The sequence below is a fragment of the Dendropsophus ebraccatus genome, chromosome 3, assembly GCF_027789765.1.
Source record: "Dendropsophus ebraccatus isolate aDenEbr1 chromosome 3, aDenEbr1.pat, whole genome shotgun sequence".
Lineage (NCBI taxonomy): Eukaryota > Metazoa > Chordata > Amphibia > Anura > Hylidae > Dendropsophus > Dendropsophus ebraccatus.
Genome location: NC_091456.1, coordinates 52,113,754 through 52,128,609, shown reverse-complemented (window position 1 = coordinate 52,128,609; position 14,856 = coordinate 52,113,754). Strand labels below are relative to the sequence as shown.

Below are 14,856 nucleotides of genomic sequence, written 5' to 3'. Positions count from 1 at the left end.
ACTGACCGGTTGAGTGAGGAGTGCCTTCTGGGTCGTGACTAAACAGGAAGCTGCTAGAAACTAGAGACTGAACAAGCAGTGGTTCTTTTTTTAATGTTTCTAACACCCCCTGCCCACACTGGATTTTTACTTTTCCCCGGAGTTGTTCTTTAAATAGTTAAAGGAGAAGTCCGGCAAAGTTTTTTATTAAAGTTTTGTATTGCCCCCCAAAAGTTATACAAATTACCAATATACACTTATTATGGGAAATGCTTATAAAGTGCTTTTTTCCCTGCACTTACTACTGCATCAAGGCTTTACTTCCTGGATAATATGGTGATGTCACGACCCGACTCCCAGAGCTGTGCGGGCTGTGGCTGCTGGAGAGGATGATGGCAGAGGGATGCTCAGTGTCCCTTCAGTGCCCTGTGTCCCTCAGTGTCCCCCTGCCATCATCCTCTCCAGCAGCCACAGCCCACACAGCTCTGGGAGTCGGGTTGTGACATCACCATGTTATCCAGGAAGTGACATCACCATGTTATCCAGGAAGTGAAGCCTTGATGCAGTAGTAAGTGCAGGGAGAAAGGCACTTTATAAGCATTTCCCATATCCCATATTAAGTGTATATTGGTAATTTGTATAACTTTTGGGGGGCATTATAATACTTTAATAAAAATTTTTGCAGGACTTTTTTGCAGGACATCTCCTTTAATAAAATAGCTCAAGTATTCCTACTCTAGAAGGAACATACTTTTTATGCTGTTACTTCCCAATCTCATGGTATTACAGAGTTCATGGGAAATGCAAACTTCTTAATATCTGATCTTATACCATTTGCATAAGTAAATTCAGGTTACCATGGAATTATACTCCTGCATTTGTCACTTGACGTTAGATGTCGCACATTAACCCCATCATATGACAGCGGTGCTCTGTTTAGTGTTAGGACATTGATGTAATCCCGGGCATATAGACATGGAGTGTTCTGATGGCACCTCCAGATGAGTAGTAGCAGCGGTTTTGCACCTTAGGTGCGGGGAAGTGGGGCAGTCTGCCAAGTTCATTTAAAAGATCTATTTCAGGCTAATAATTCACAAGTAATTCAATAGGCATTAGAAGATCACCCAGCAAATCACTGTTATTGCTGAAGTATTTGTTCCTGCACAAAGCTATCATCTGCACTCATTGTGTGACTTGATCCTGCTCTGTGTAACAAATTGGCCTAAGTAGGCTAGAAGCTTACACATGTACTTTATCCCTGGTATTTCCAGTCTTGGTTTACACTGCAAGCATCTTTCCTCCTGTAGAGGCTATTGCAAATTTCTCTGTGGGGAAAGATGAGAGGTTTGGGGGAAATGACATTACAGGTACATTAAAGAATACTGAGTTGCATTTATAGTTAAATGTACAGTATGTACTATGTTTTCTTATTTGTTTTGTAAATTTAACTATAGGCCATTTTACATGGGCATGTTTGAAACAAGCATTGCCCTAGCAGATCGGTGCTTGTTTTCGAAGCCTCTTACAAGGCAGGCCTTCACTTCCGTCATTTTTACACTGGAAGATGTGCGACCAACCAAGATTTCCGGCCAACCAACAATCCTTAGGTCATTCAGGCTGCCCATCGAGGTCTGTGGCAGTCTGCTGCTTCCCCTCCTATTGACATAACCATGATTTTTCAGCATGTTGAAAGCCCACGATCAGCTGACATCATGTATGTCGCCCAATCATTGCCTTTCAATGTGTGCTATTTCACTAAACGATTGCCAGCTTGAACGGACAGTAATCGGCCGAGTAAGGCTATTAATAATTTAGTGTAGTAGAGTCTTTACACAAGACAATAATCTGTTTTTTTTTAGGCTGTAATATCTGTGTAAAAGATCCCTAAAGCACCCTGTAGCAAACCTTCTATTCCTAAGACTATGCTGAGCAAAAGTTGGCCATACTTGAAGGACATGTATCGTCTACGTTTTCTTTAACTGGTTAGAGCCACATACTGAAACATGTTCTTTTTTCTAATTTGTTTGTATTTTCTGCTTATAATGTGTTATTTCATTTTATCAACATTGTTATAGGGGGTCACCATCTTGCTTAAGCTATTTTAACAGCATTTAGTAATATGCTTTACAACAAAGTCATTCCATAGGAAGCTGCTGTTATCTTATGGTTCCCATAAACCTTATACTTTTGGCAGCCATACCTGCTGCTCGCCCAGTATAAGGTGTATGGGATTTCGGTGGAGATAGAGGTCGGCATGATGAAAAATCACTACCCGACCCTGGGAGAGATGAGCTGCAGCCAGAGCCAGACCTTTTATCGATGTAAAAATCTTAAAGTGATAAACCTGATGGTACATTTGCTTTACGTGTATTACCTCTTACATTATAGAGAAATTGGAGGAGGATTGTGTTTACAGGTATTTATATTTTATTAGTTTGTATAATTGTGGCATCTACTTTTCTTGTAAACTTTAAAAGGTGTCTTTGGTGGGAGGGGGTGAACAAAATGATGAATCTGAATGCAGGACTCTTTAGGGAGAAGTTGACCCTTAGAAGGATGGATGGATGGATGCTGTTGTATGTGTGAGATGACAGATGGGCTTGTTGATCTGGGGCTTTACCTGCTACATGTATTGACTCCTTATTTATAGTCTTTGTTTTTCCCATTTCAGTGGGCAGTTTGCTGTGGTAAAGAAATGCCAGGAGAAATGTACAGGTGTGCAGTATGCTGCAAAATTTATCAAGAAGAGGCGAACCAAATCAAGCCGCCGTGGGGTGACCCGGGAGGATATAGAACGGGAGGTCAGCATACTGAAAGAAATCCAACATCCTAATGTGATCACGCTGCATGAGGTGTTCGAGAACAAAGCAGATGTCATTCTCATTCTTGAGCTGTAAGTGTCACAATCCTTATCCCCCCCCAACACTTGTTTGTGTTTCACTGGCTGAAAGGATGATGTAATGTGCTTCCTGCGCAACCACAAGAAAACACAGCACCAACTGAGCCGGTTATTTCAAGGGCCCTTCACTTATCCAGCTTGAGGGTCTCCTTAGACAAATCAGTTAGGTCTGTCTGTGAAGTGTCCAACATGGAACAGAAAGTGCTAGCAAACACCCATCCGATCCATTCCTTGTCAGTGTACCCATGTAAAACTCTGCCAGCCTGTGGGGTCAGCTAGTTTTATTATGTAAAGTGGTTAAATATTTGCCCTTATGCATTAAATTTTTTTATTTTATTAGACCAGGCTACTCGCGATTTGGAGAAACTTGCAATTCAGATACATATACATACAATGCTATACTATCATTCAGCCGTCAGTTATTGAAGGTGTATGGCTACCTTAAAGCCCCTATTACACGCACCGATTCAGAGGAGCAAGCGAGCGGCAACCTGTCAGGTTTGTGCTCGCTTGCTCCTCGTTCCCCGCTTGTTGCCGGCGCTATTACATGCACTGACAACTGAGAGGGTAAGAGTAGGGGGGCTGTCCGGGGGATCGTCAGATCGTTCGGGCAGCCCATAGGAGATAGCAGCAGTCTGCTACTGCTCCTGTTACACAGAGTGACGGCAGCAGATCATTGCTAGTCTGATTTGATTGTGTGTTCAGCCTGTTGAAAGACAATGATCAGCTGACATCGAGCACGTCGGCTGATGGTTGTCTTCTATTACACAAAGTGATTATTGGCCAAAACGGACGATATCAGCCGATAATCGCTTCGTGTTGTACGGCCTTTACACTCAAGTATTCCTTTACTAAAGAAACTTTCTGGACACTGTTATTGAGATACAAGACTACAAAATAGAGGCATCACTGTACTGAAAGGCAATTGACCATCCAACATATCTCAGTTTCCATCCCAAGCACATAAACAGCTACACTGCCTACAGTTAGCAATCGGATGCAACCGAATATTATCTATCCCTACAGATCAGAAAAGACAACTTAGTTGCCTAAACAAAAACCCTCTTATGGATAAATTGCAGAACCATACATTTTGACAGAATACGGACGCTGTATATGTCCGTGACATAGCAAGGCTCTGCAAAATGTAGGACAGGTCCTATTCCTATCCACAATTGTAATACAAGCCCATAGAAGTCTACTGCAGTTCTGCAATTGCTGACTGCTGCAGCGGATCAGTATTTGTGGACAGCAATAACTGATATGGTCATGTGCATGGGGCCTAACCATTATAAAAGCTATCAACTATTGAGGACTTTTTTTTTTTTTTTTTTTTTTTCTAATTTCTGGGCTCTGCCTAATTTTTTTTCTTTAAATGAACTTCATACATTTTATGAAACTTGCTTTCTTATTTTTTTTATTGTTACACAATGGCTTACACTGACAAGTTTGTCTTCATGTTTCCTATGTTTTGTCACTATACTGATCCAGTAGTCATACCTGTAAATAGCCTGTAGACATTTATAGAGTTCCTTTTTTTTCTGAAATTTTATCTACTATGAAAGTGATTTCCCAGGAAGGCAGTTTTGGGTATAACCTGCATGGCAACATGGTAACAGATAGCAGAATAAATACAGTAGAAACAGATTATCATCTAACACACTTGTCTATCAGTGTCTTGTGCTGTCTGCTCGGTATCTCTTAGATCTTCAAGAAAGCATGGCACTTATGTCTCATGTCTTATTTAGAGTGTTTTCATGGTTCGTTGTTTAACCCTGCTCATATAAGGGCAAAGCTGGTGACCGCAGAGGACGAAGGGGTCATCATGGTTTACAGGCCGATCAGGTGGGATCCCTAATGAATTCAAACAACATGGATGAATATACTAATGATTTCAGTGGGGTTTCAGCTGTAATGAATAATGAAATGGTTGCAGATATGTTTCCACCAAGTCTTACATCAATGCCACCCCCCCCCCCCCCCACTGGCAGCCGCTAACCTTCAGCAGGAGCAAATGATTGGGTATATTGTAAGTCCAGCATACCTGGTCCTAACTAGATGACATGGACAGTTAAAATTTATTTACTGTGTATCAGCACCTTCAGTATCAATACAAGTCATTGTCAAACACCAAGTCTTTGTTTGACAGCCAATGGGAAAAAAACTTAACACTTAACAGGAATGTCAGTACCTTAGTCTAAAAGCTATGTGGCATAGCAAATTAAATATAGTGGATATAGTGATAGGTAGGCATCCCCCTGGCAGATAGTCCCCTCAAGAATGGTGTATCTCCCAGTGTAGTAATCCTCATGTTACTTACACCCCCTTCCATTAGATAGCATGCTCCAATGTTAGGCATATCTCTTGCATCCCCCCACGTAGATGGCATTTCCAATGTTAGGCATATCCTTTGTTAGTTAGCTTAACCTCCCACCCCATGGTGGCACACCTCCTATGTCAAAACAAAAAACACATACTCACCTGGCTTGCACCTCTGTCCTCTGGCATTGTATTCCCCTCTCTACTCTACAAGCACATAAGTGACGTCGCCCATGTGCCACCGGAGTGCTGAGGGAGCACCCTCTTGTGGCCAGAGGCAGAATGCCGCCTGCAGCTAGATGAAATTGGGCTGAATGGGTGGCTGGCATCAGCGAGTGGGGCTTCCCGTTAAGCTGTGCAGCCATGCACTGCACAGGGAGCACTGTTGACTGCGGTATGACATGTTAGTCTTGTGGGACGGCCCGGCACTAGCATGGAGCTTGTTTAGTTTAAGAATTATATCATAATTAAAGTGTCCCTTCAAAGCGACACTGTTTGCAAGTACAATGTATTGTGTTATCCCTAGTGCAGGAGTTCAGGAGGGGTGCATAATGCAGGTATTTATAGAGAGAACTTGTGTGTCCTGCCACCTCAAACCTTGCAGAAGTACCAGCATTTGTTTCTGCAATAGTGTTAAAAGTTTTCCTTCTCCAACATATGGTAGGTTTCTGTTGGAAATTTACCTAAATCCAAAGTCCTAAAATACAGTCGTTCCAAAAGTTAGAAGTCAGCGGGAAAATGCATAGGTATTATGGCATTTTATACTGTATAATAATCAACATAATGGCACTAGTTGTTCCCTATTGTGCCATTGCACTGTAAATATTGAATTTTTTAATTGATTTTGATATTCATATAATAATTTTTGTAAAACATGTATTAACCAATGCTTGATATATAACACATTGTACACTTTTTTTTTACCAGTGTTGCAGGGGGAGAGCTGTTCGACTTTCTTGCTGAGAAAGAATCCTTGACTGAAGAAGAAGCCACGGAGTTCCTCAAACAGATCTTGAATGGTGTCAACTACCTTCACTCGCTGCAGATTGCTCATTTTGATCTCAAGGTACAGAATATATCCAAAAATGTAGTTACTTATGAATATTAAATATTGTTAAACTAAGAGGATTGCTTGCTAAATGAATATTGTTGAGTGTACTAGGATGTACTAGGCATATGGTTCATCTCCTCTTTACTATCTTTGTCGTCTTATTTATACTTAGCCGGAAAACATCATGCTGCTGGACAGGAACTCGCCCAAGCCTCGGATTAAGATCATCGATTTTGGTCTCGCCCATAAAATTGATACTAGTAATGAATTTAAAAATATATTTGGAACTCCTGAATTTGTTGGTAAGTAAATATATTTTTATTTTTTATTGTAAACAAAGGGAAAAAAAAGGATTTTACTGGGACTTTAAATTTTTGTTTACTGGGCATAGCTTCTTACATTTTGTAGTGGCCGTCTGGAATTGCAGATTAGCCCCATTCTCTGGAAAGTAATTGAGGTGCAGAATGCTATAGCTCCACAGTTACGAAAAAAAAACATGGAGCTGTTCCTGGTAAACAATGAAGGGGTCTCGCTGTATGGAGTAATGCCCCCTATTTAATTAGTTGACCAGTGGGGATGCCAAGATTCATAACGCCACTGTTATAGGCTGTCAATGTCAAAGTTCCTAACGACCCTTTAACTTTCCCGCATTTGCGTGTACATGTACGCTCCACCCAGAGCATAGAACTTTGAAGCAAATTTGCGAGCTGAGCTCTTCATATAGCGTGAGGACCGGTTGCTACCAGGCAGCCGGGTCCTTGCCGTCAATTACAGGCCACAGCGATTGTGTTGCAGCCTGTTATTAACCCCTTAACACCGTTATCATTGCCTTTAAGTCTAAGAAAGGGGCGGCTCCTGTCACTTATCATTTTCCCTGACTGTCAGAGGAGTTGTACTTGTGGTGGCCACAGGCAAGTTCTATGTAAAGATGGCCGATAGCACTGATCACTGCAATGCAATGGCAAAGCATTGATTAGTATATGCAATGCAATGATTACATGTAATAGTTCCACAGAGGAACTTTAAATTTACAATATAACAATAACATTCTTAAACGGTGACCAGCATGAACGAAAAGAGGGAGGAAAGTCAGCATTTTTTAAAATTACATTATGTATAAAAAAAAAATTTTTTAAAAAGGGATGCAAATATCCGATCTGCATAAATATGATACTTATAAAAGCCAGAGATCATGGTGTAAAAAATAAAACCGTTATAAGAGTTACAATAGGTCCATTTTAATTATATCAATTTGCAAAAAAAATTAAAAAAAACTTTTACTGTTAGAAAAATTGTGAAACATTGTCATACATTTTATGGTAGATTGACAGGTGCCATGACAAAGTACACTTGTTCCCGAAAAACACAAGCTCTTACATGGCCCTGTAGAAGGAAAAATAAAAGAGTTCTAGTAATTAAAGGGGAAAGAGGGAAAAACGAACAATCAAAAATAAAAATTTGGCCTAGTCATTTAGATTTTTTTTTATTTTTCCCCATTTTCGTTTTTCTCACTAGTTGCTTTGTTGTGTTGACAGCTCCAGAAATTGTAAACTATGAGCCACTTGGTTTGGAGTCTGATATGTGGTAAGTCCACTTAACTGCACTTAACTAGCTATGATGGATAACAGAAGAGCAAAGCCAATTTCGTAGTCGCTGGGTTTGTCAAAGGAACTCTACAGAGTTTTTAGTCTGCTATTTTCAATTACATATATCACAATTTTACATTGGGATGTGCATAGTTTGTTTTCTTTTATCTTGGGATTTTTTTCTTTAGTTATAATTACTTGGATTTTCTGAATTAGCATATTGGCACTCCTTGCACTTTATTTAGCCAGTGTGCACCTCCAGTATTGGGTAGGAACTCTACAGAAACTGATTCAATGTTGTTTCCAATGTCAGGTCAGAGAAGTGAGGTGCAAGACGTATCTATAATTCTAAGCTTTTATTCTTTTTTTTATAGGAGTATTGGTGTAATTACATACATTCTGTAAGTACCCTATGTATTTTTAAAACCTTTTTTTCCTTTTTCTATTTTATTTAACTAAATAGATGCTCACTTAGGCAATGACCGTAAAATCTGCAGAAAGATACAGGTGTAACTCATTTTGTATTGGATTTCATGTTTTGTATTGTACGAAGTCTGAAGAAATGCGTGTCAACCATGTTTAGAGAAGTTGCACAATTTGGTGTTTAAGTGTTATGCTCTTAGTTTTAGAAAGATGAATTTTATAGTCTAGCAAAGCTTTCTAAGCCTGAGAGTACAGAAGTACATTGAATGTATTATAGTATACTCTCTTTATCTGAATCGGGTACCTGATTTACGCAAATGTCTGCATCCTGGAACGTGCTAAATAATATTTAGTTAAAAAGTACATTTATAACTCTACCATTTTGAAAGATGTGAATGATTAGAAATCTTGCTTTTTTATTACTAGGTTAAGTGGTGCTTCCCCGTTTCTTGGTGATACCAAGCAAGAGACGTTGGCTAATATATCTGCTGTGAGTTACGAATTTGAAGATGAGTTTTTCAGCAGCACGAGTGATCTGGCCAAAGATTTTATACAACGGCTTCTAGTCAAGGATCCAAAGTGAGTTTTGATTTTGCTTGCTACTGTATAATATATTGGAAAAATCTGATTAATAATATGGTCTAGATTGGCTTTACTACTGCCAAGCTATTATACCCGTTCTTTGCTGTATATGCCAGTGCAATTATAATATCACTGTCTAATAGTTGGGCTTTATTGGTTGCCTGACAGCTGCCCCTAACAACCAGCCTGGCAGAGGACCTGTGGGGCACCAGGGTGCAATTCAAAGAACAAGTAACCTAAAACACAGAAAATACCAATACATTTAAAGTGACTCTGTAACGACAATATGCCCATGCCTCAATCATTTGTACTATCAGCTGCTTTTAATCCAAGATCTGTCCTGGGGTCCTTTCGGCAGGGGATGCAGTTATTGTCCTAAAAAACAACTTGCAGCCCTGTGTCAAATTGGCATAGCCTAGATTGTCTGTGCCCTAGGCTTGCATCTCCTCTCCGTCTCTCCTCCTTGCCCTCCTTATCATTAGAAACACCCCATGGCAGGATTTTCTCTAATCATCACTTGTCTAAGGAGTGCACGTGTGCTGGATTGTTAAGGCACATGTGCAGTGTTCAGACAGGTGAGGATTAGGAGAAAGTCTGCCTGGGGCATTCCTAGTGATTAAGAGGACAGGGAGGAGGGACTGAGTCAGTGCAAGCCTAGAGCACAGACACTCTAGGCCCTGGCAATTTGACACAGGACTGCTAGTTTAAAAGTAGGTTTTTTTTAGGACAATAATTGCATTATCTGCCAAATGGACCCCAGAATAGATCTTGGATTAAAAGCAGCTATCCAACAGTACAAGCCGTTGGGGGGGGGGGTCATATTGTGTGTGTGTGTGTATAGAGTCGCTTTAAGCTTTATTCGTTTATTCATTTATTTGTTAGTCAACTATTCTCAAAAATTGAAAAGTAATATGTATGGCCAAGCCCTTTAAACATTCAAGTGTTTGGGGGAACAAAAGGTGACAACCCCTTTAAAGAGGATGTACCACCAGGTACGTCCTCTTTAACTTGACACAGGGATAGAACGGCGCCGTCACGGGGAAGCCCGGCTCCCGTGTACGGCGCCGTTCTATGCGCGGTTACCCGCCGGTAGAATCAATGGAGCCGCGTCATACAGGGGAGGGAATTCACTCCCACTGGGGACAAGCCCGCCTAACTCCAGTGCTTGAGCACCGGCTAGTAACCGTGCATAGAACAGCGCTGTACACTGGAACCAGGCCGCGGTTCGAAAAATGGACCGCTACACCGGCTTCCCAGTGACTGCGCCATTCTATCCCTGTGTCGGCTCTGTTCTATCCCTGTGTCAGGTTAGAGGACGTACTGTACCTGGTGATACATCCTCTTTAAGAGCTTTGAAGGCTGCCATATCTTGTTATCTGCTTTGAAATAATACACATAGCCATACACATTAGCTAGAGGTAGTTTGATAGTTGAAAGAACAATAATCTGATAATGAATGTTTGGGTTGTAGTCCTCCATTTTCATGAACTTTGTGTATAGGGATCTTTAGAGAGTGGAAAAAAAAAATATTAGGAAAAGAGAGATCAGTCAGATGCTATGGTTTACTCTTGTTTGCTCTTTCAGAGGATAGTTTAGATGTTAGATATTAGAGACTTTCTATCGTATCATTTAACACTCGAGCAACGGAACTTAGCAGTGGCCTCTAGTGACCGCAGGCATATTGCAGTCACAAGAGTGTCTGGAAGGCCAGGGAACCAATGGCTCCTCATTCTGTCAGCACACCACATTTACCTGTAAGCATTCATTAGGAAATCATTAGGCTTTCATGGTTCTGCTTCATTTGAGTCCTATGCCATATTTTTGCATGAAGAGCTCATGCATGGGATATGGAAATTGTTCTTCCAATGAGCATTTCCAGTAAACACTGCTTACCAGGGAATGTGGGTTTGGCTAAACTAGGAACTCATTTAGGTTTTCATGTAGTATACGTAAATAATTCATACCTTAACTTCTGTAACAATATTTTCTTGCATTATACAACAGGAAGAGAATGACCATTGAAGATAGTTTGCATCACCCATGGATTAAGGTAAGAACAGTAACTGTATTAGTGTGTTATGTGAACGTATGAGGGAAGAGAACCCCCCCCCCCCCCCCCCCATTCAATACTGTACATTTTTAGAACAGTACACTGTACATTTTTTATGGGATGAAATAAAAGAAGTTCATTATTTCTTTTGTTGTTGCTCATACTGTTGCCATCCTTCACTTTATTACACACAATACGGATTGTAAGGGCGGCGCATAATAAATTTCCCTGAGACTTGTATGGAATGCTGCTATAGCTATAGACAGGGATAGGAAGATGGAGAGACAGGAAGATGTGCATCACCAGCCTGGCCAAAGCTTACCTTTAAGTGTTGCAGAAAAGAAAATTATTTTCTACAGACTTATTTGACCAATCACGAGGGCTCATTCGACCAATAATCAACTTGCGTAAAATGGTCTTTAAAGAGACTCTGTCAGTAGGTTTATGCTGTTCTATTTAAGGGTGGAATAAACTAGTGACAGAGTAGCTGAACAGAATGGTGTATCACTTACATTGTTCTGTGCAGCTAATCCAGAGATATCCTCCTAAATAACATGGACAGTAAGTAGTCCTCTCCATTATGTGCATGAGCCCAGTAGTACTGGATATTTATGAGAAGAAGAAAACTCTGCCCACCAGCTGCTGATTGGCAGTTATCTATCCATGCTGTGTATAGGCAGTCAACTGTCAATCAGCAGCTGGAGGGCGGGGGGAGGGGTGTGGCAAGAATTGTATTCTCCTGCATATTGGGAGAACAGAAATAATGTAAGTAATACACCGAACTGTTCAGCTTTTCTGTCACTAGTTTATGCTGCCCTTATTTAAGGTGGCATAAACCTAGTGAAACCCCAAAATGACAGGATGCTCAGAGTACATCTGATTTTCCCATTTTCTAGGCAATATTTCTTAGTAATATTATGGTGAAGGGGGAAATATCTATCAGACGCTGTGACATGTTGGTTATTTTGGAAGGAACATTTTTCTAGCAGAAGGCTACATCCCAGTAGAGTTGAATTCAATTTGTAGACCCACATGTCGGTACAGGAAGCTGAAGACTTGAACTAATATAATTCAGAGCACAGGCCACATGCTGGGAAGTGTCGGAATTCATCTTGTACTGTACAGTGCAGGGTTACTGATGGAGTTAATTGTAATAGGTGGCAACGTTCTTTTCACTCCCGTCCTGGGAGAAGCTGAACTCCATCTTACCTTGCAGCTTATTGCAGAGGTAATAAGTGGCCTATATTCCTGCCCCTGATGTCTCATTGCTGACACAAAATAAAGAACATAAATCTTTCATTTCTAGTCCTCTTCCAGCTTTTGGAGTAATCTTTTTCAGTTTACGGCTTTTATTACTTGTAATCACACAGACAAAAACACTGCTGTGTGATTACATCTATTGTGTAGGCTTTTATTATATCTGTACTTCACACAAAACCCCCCATACACGCAAAGTCCCAGCTGTTCTTACTCTTTGTCAACTTGTTGCAGCCTAAAGATACACTACAAGCACTGAGCAGAAAAGCCTCCGCTGTGAACATGGAGAAATTCAAGAAGTTTGCTGCCAGGAGGAAATGGAAAGTATGTCTTTTCCCCCTTTTTATGCAATTGCAGTGTTCTATCTCTATGGTGCATGATTCCATTGTTCTATGGTTGGTACTTTATTGGCCCGACTTGTTTCATGTGCAAGGAAGCACACAGGGAAGGTGATGTTTTATGGGTTGGTGGAGGAATATGTACTGTGTGTGTGTGTGTGTGTGTGTGTGTGTGTGTGTATATATATATTCCCATATTTAATATATATATATATATATATATATATAATGCCCTGTTACTAGAATCGGCCATATATGCTAATATATACTACCACTTATTATCAGGTTGGTCGAGTGCATAGTGGTTCAGTATGCAAAACAAGGGTGTTTCTAGTATTTAGATTTTTTTTTTTTAATTTATTCTTATCTCTTAATTCCTACACAATTTTTAAACCCAATGGACAGATGGCGGACATTAATCTATATTTTAATGCCCTAATAGGCATATGGCCTATATATGGTATGCATTCATTTCTCTATAATAATCTCTCTATCTCCATCTCTATCTATCGATCATCTATTTGCAAAAATACTTGGCGATAAACCCTTCACTTCTGCAATAAATCGTCTCCTTTTAATTTCCCTTTTAAGCAATCTGTCCGCTTGATATCCCTGTGCCAAAGACTGTCAAGATCATTCTTGTCAAGGAGCAACATGAGTATAGCTCGAAGTGATGATACTTTGGTAAGTAATGAATCTGTCTAAGCCCATAGGTTTTAGCAGTGTTATCTAATCTAGTTTAGTGTGGAGAGTGTATGATCTCTCCAGCGTAGTATGCCAAGCAGTGGATTCTGCACAAGGTTATGTACACACATCATTGCAAAAGCATTTGTGGCTTTTACTCCAATTATTTGTAGAGCATCTTTACTAGTTCTAATGCATAAACACTATTAACCTTCAGTCAGGTTACAGCTTGCTAACATTTATAGACATACACGGAACAAAACAACGCATTATGTGCACAAAGTGGCTCTGACAGGAAAAATGCATATACAGTCTGTTTTTAAAGTGGATTCCAATGTAAATGCAGTTGTATTGTTTGCCCTTTTTCCCTATCGACGTGACAGTACCATCTAGAGAGAGGAACTCTGCCCCCCAGGGACAGGAAACATGGAGAATAAAAGGGTTAGGCCCTCCATTGTTTCTCTAGGACTGGTGCTGTGTTCAGTGCTGTCCTAGTACACTGGGGCTCTCCCTAAACCCGGCTGCAGCTACATTTTGGAGTGACCAACTACCGGAATTGAAACCACCCCCCTCCCCCACACTTACCCAATTGCGAATAAGGGGATTTCCTATAGAAACCAGTAGATCTCTTCTCCTGGCCCTATCGAACAATCGGCGTGGGTGTAAACGCTCAAAACCCAACGGATTAAATCTTTAGAAATGTCAATGTTATCCGTCAAAAGTATTTGTAAGTGACAGGGACACTTTAAATGTTCCCCAATTCTCTTCTGTAATGCATGAATCCAGCCATACATACAGTATGTACCTGATATGGGACTGCTATCAATCGTATTTGTGGTATTTCAATGTTACTACATTATTGTTTAAATGGCCGCTCCCTGTCACTTCTGTGTTGGATGTAAAGCAGAAGCCGCACAGTAGATGAGTTGGAAACACTTCAGTGTTTTGTGCAATTATCAATTCCTTCTTATAGCTTTCTAAAAAGCCCCTATGAAAACTCCACATCCTCATAGCACTTTTTATGCCTTCATATAATAGTGTTGTCATTACTGCAGGGGATTTTGCACTATAAACATTAGTGTCATCCAGTCCTGCAAACATTTCTGGCTCTGGAACACTGTATAGACTGAGAGATGATTTGCAGGTGTTAATACCAGGCTTTGGCTTCTGTTGCATTGCTTGGCTTGATCACTTATGAGCTTAGAAGAGTTTAGGCTATGCTCCCACTGCATATATTTCATGCATGTTCTTTGTCTGAATACATTGAAAACCAACATGAATGTTTGGAAAGGGAATACATGCTGTAGTTGGGCAAATAAATGAGATGGAACTTACTGATGCATATTCCTCATGGTAAAATCCATTAGGTAGCCTGGTCACTGATTAGACTTGGAGATAATCAAAAGAGTATAATACGTGACAGAAATATAAGTGTATGCAGTAAAGTTGTGTCTACTTAACCAGGATTATATGACATGTCATTAGTTTTACCTGATAATGCCCACCATCTTGTACATTTCTGTTTATTATCACTTAACACTATGGCCAGCTGTTTTTATCAGTCTATATCTGGCCGTCAGACCACATTCACACAGGAGTATTTCAGTATCAGTATTTTGAATCAGTATTTGTCAGCCAAACGAAAAACTGGTTCAACGCACAAACAAGATACAGATCTTTCCATTTAT

The 14,856-nt window shown here is 40.3% G+C and overlaps 2 protein-coding genes across 2 annotated transcripts in view; both read left to right on the top strand.

Annotated features, from left to right (window-relative positions):
- The window catches only part of CTSL (cathepsin L), a 325,166-nt gene that overhangs the window by 234,525 nt on the left and 75,785 nt on the right, over positions 1 to 14,856 (top strand). The window lies entirely within an intron of this gene.
- The window catches only part of DAPK1 (death associated protein kinase 1), a 104,443-nt gene that overhangs the window by 54,835 nt on the left and 34,752 nt on the right, over positions 1 to 14,856 (top strand). The window contains exons 3-11 of the mRNA XM_069961761.1: positions 2,651 to 2,872; positions 6,125 to 6,263; positions 6,421 to 6,550; positions 7,784 to 7,832; positions 8,209 to 8,235; positions 8,684 to 8,836; positions 10,844 to 10,889; positions 12,381 to 12,470; positions 13,076 to 13,168. Coding sequence (XP_069817862.1) covers positions 2,651 to 2,872; positions 6,125 to 6,263; positions 6,421 to 6,550; positions 7,784 to 7,832; positions 8,209 to 8,235; positions 8,684 to 8,836; positions 10,844 to 10,889; positions 12,381 to 12,470; positions 13,076 to 13,168 — 949 coding nt within the window. The remainder of the gene's footprint in view (positions 1 to 2,650; positions 2,873 to 6,124; positions 6,264 to 6,420; positions 6,551 to 7,783; positions 7,833 to 8,208; positions 8,236 to 8,683; positions 8,837 to 10,843; positions 10,890 to 12,380; positions 12,471 to 13,075; positions 13,169 to 14,856) is intronic.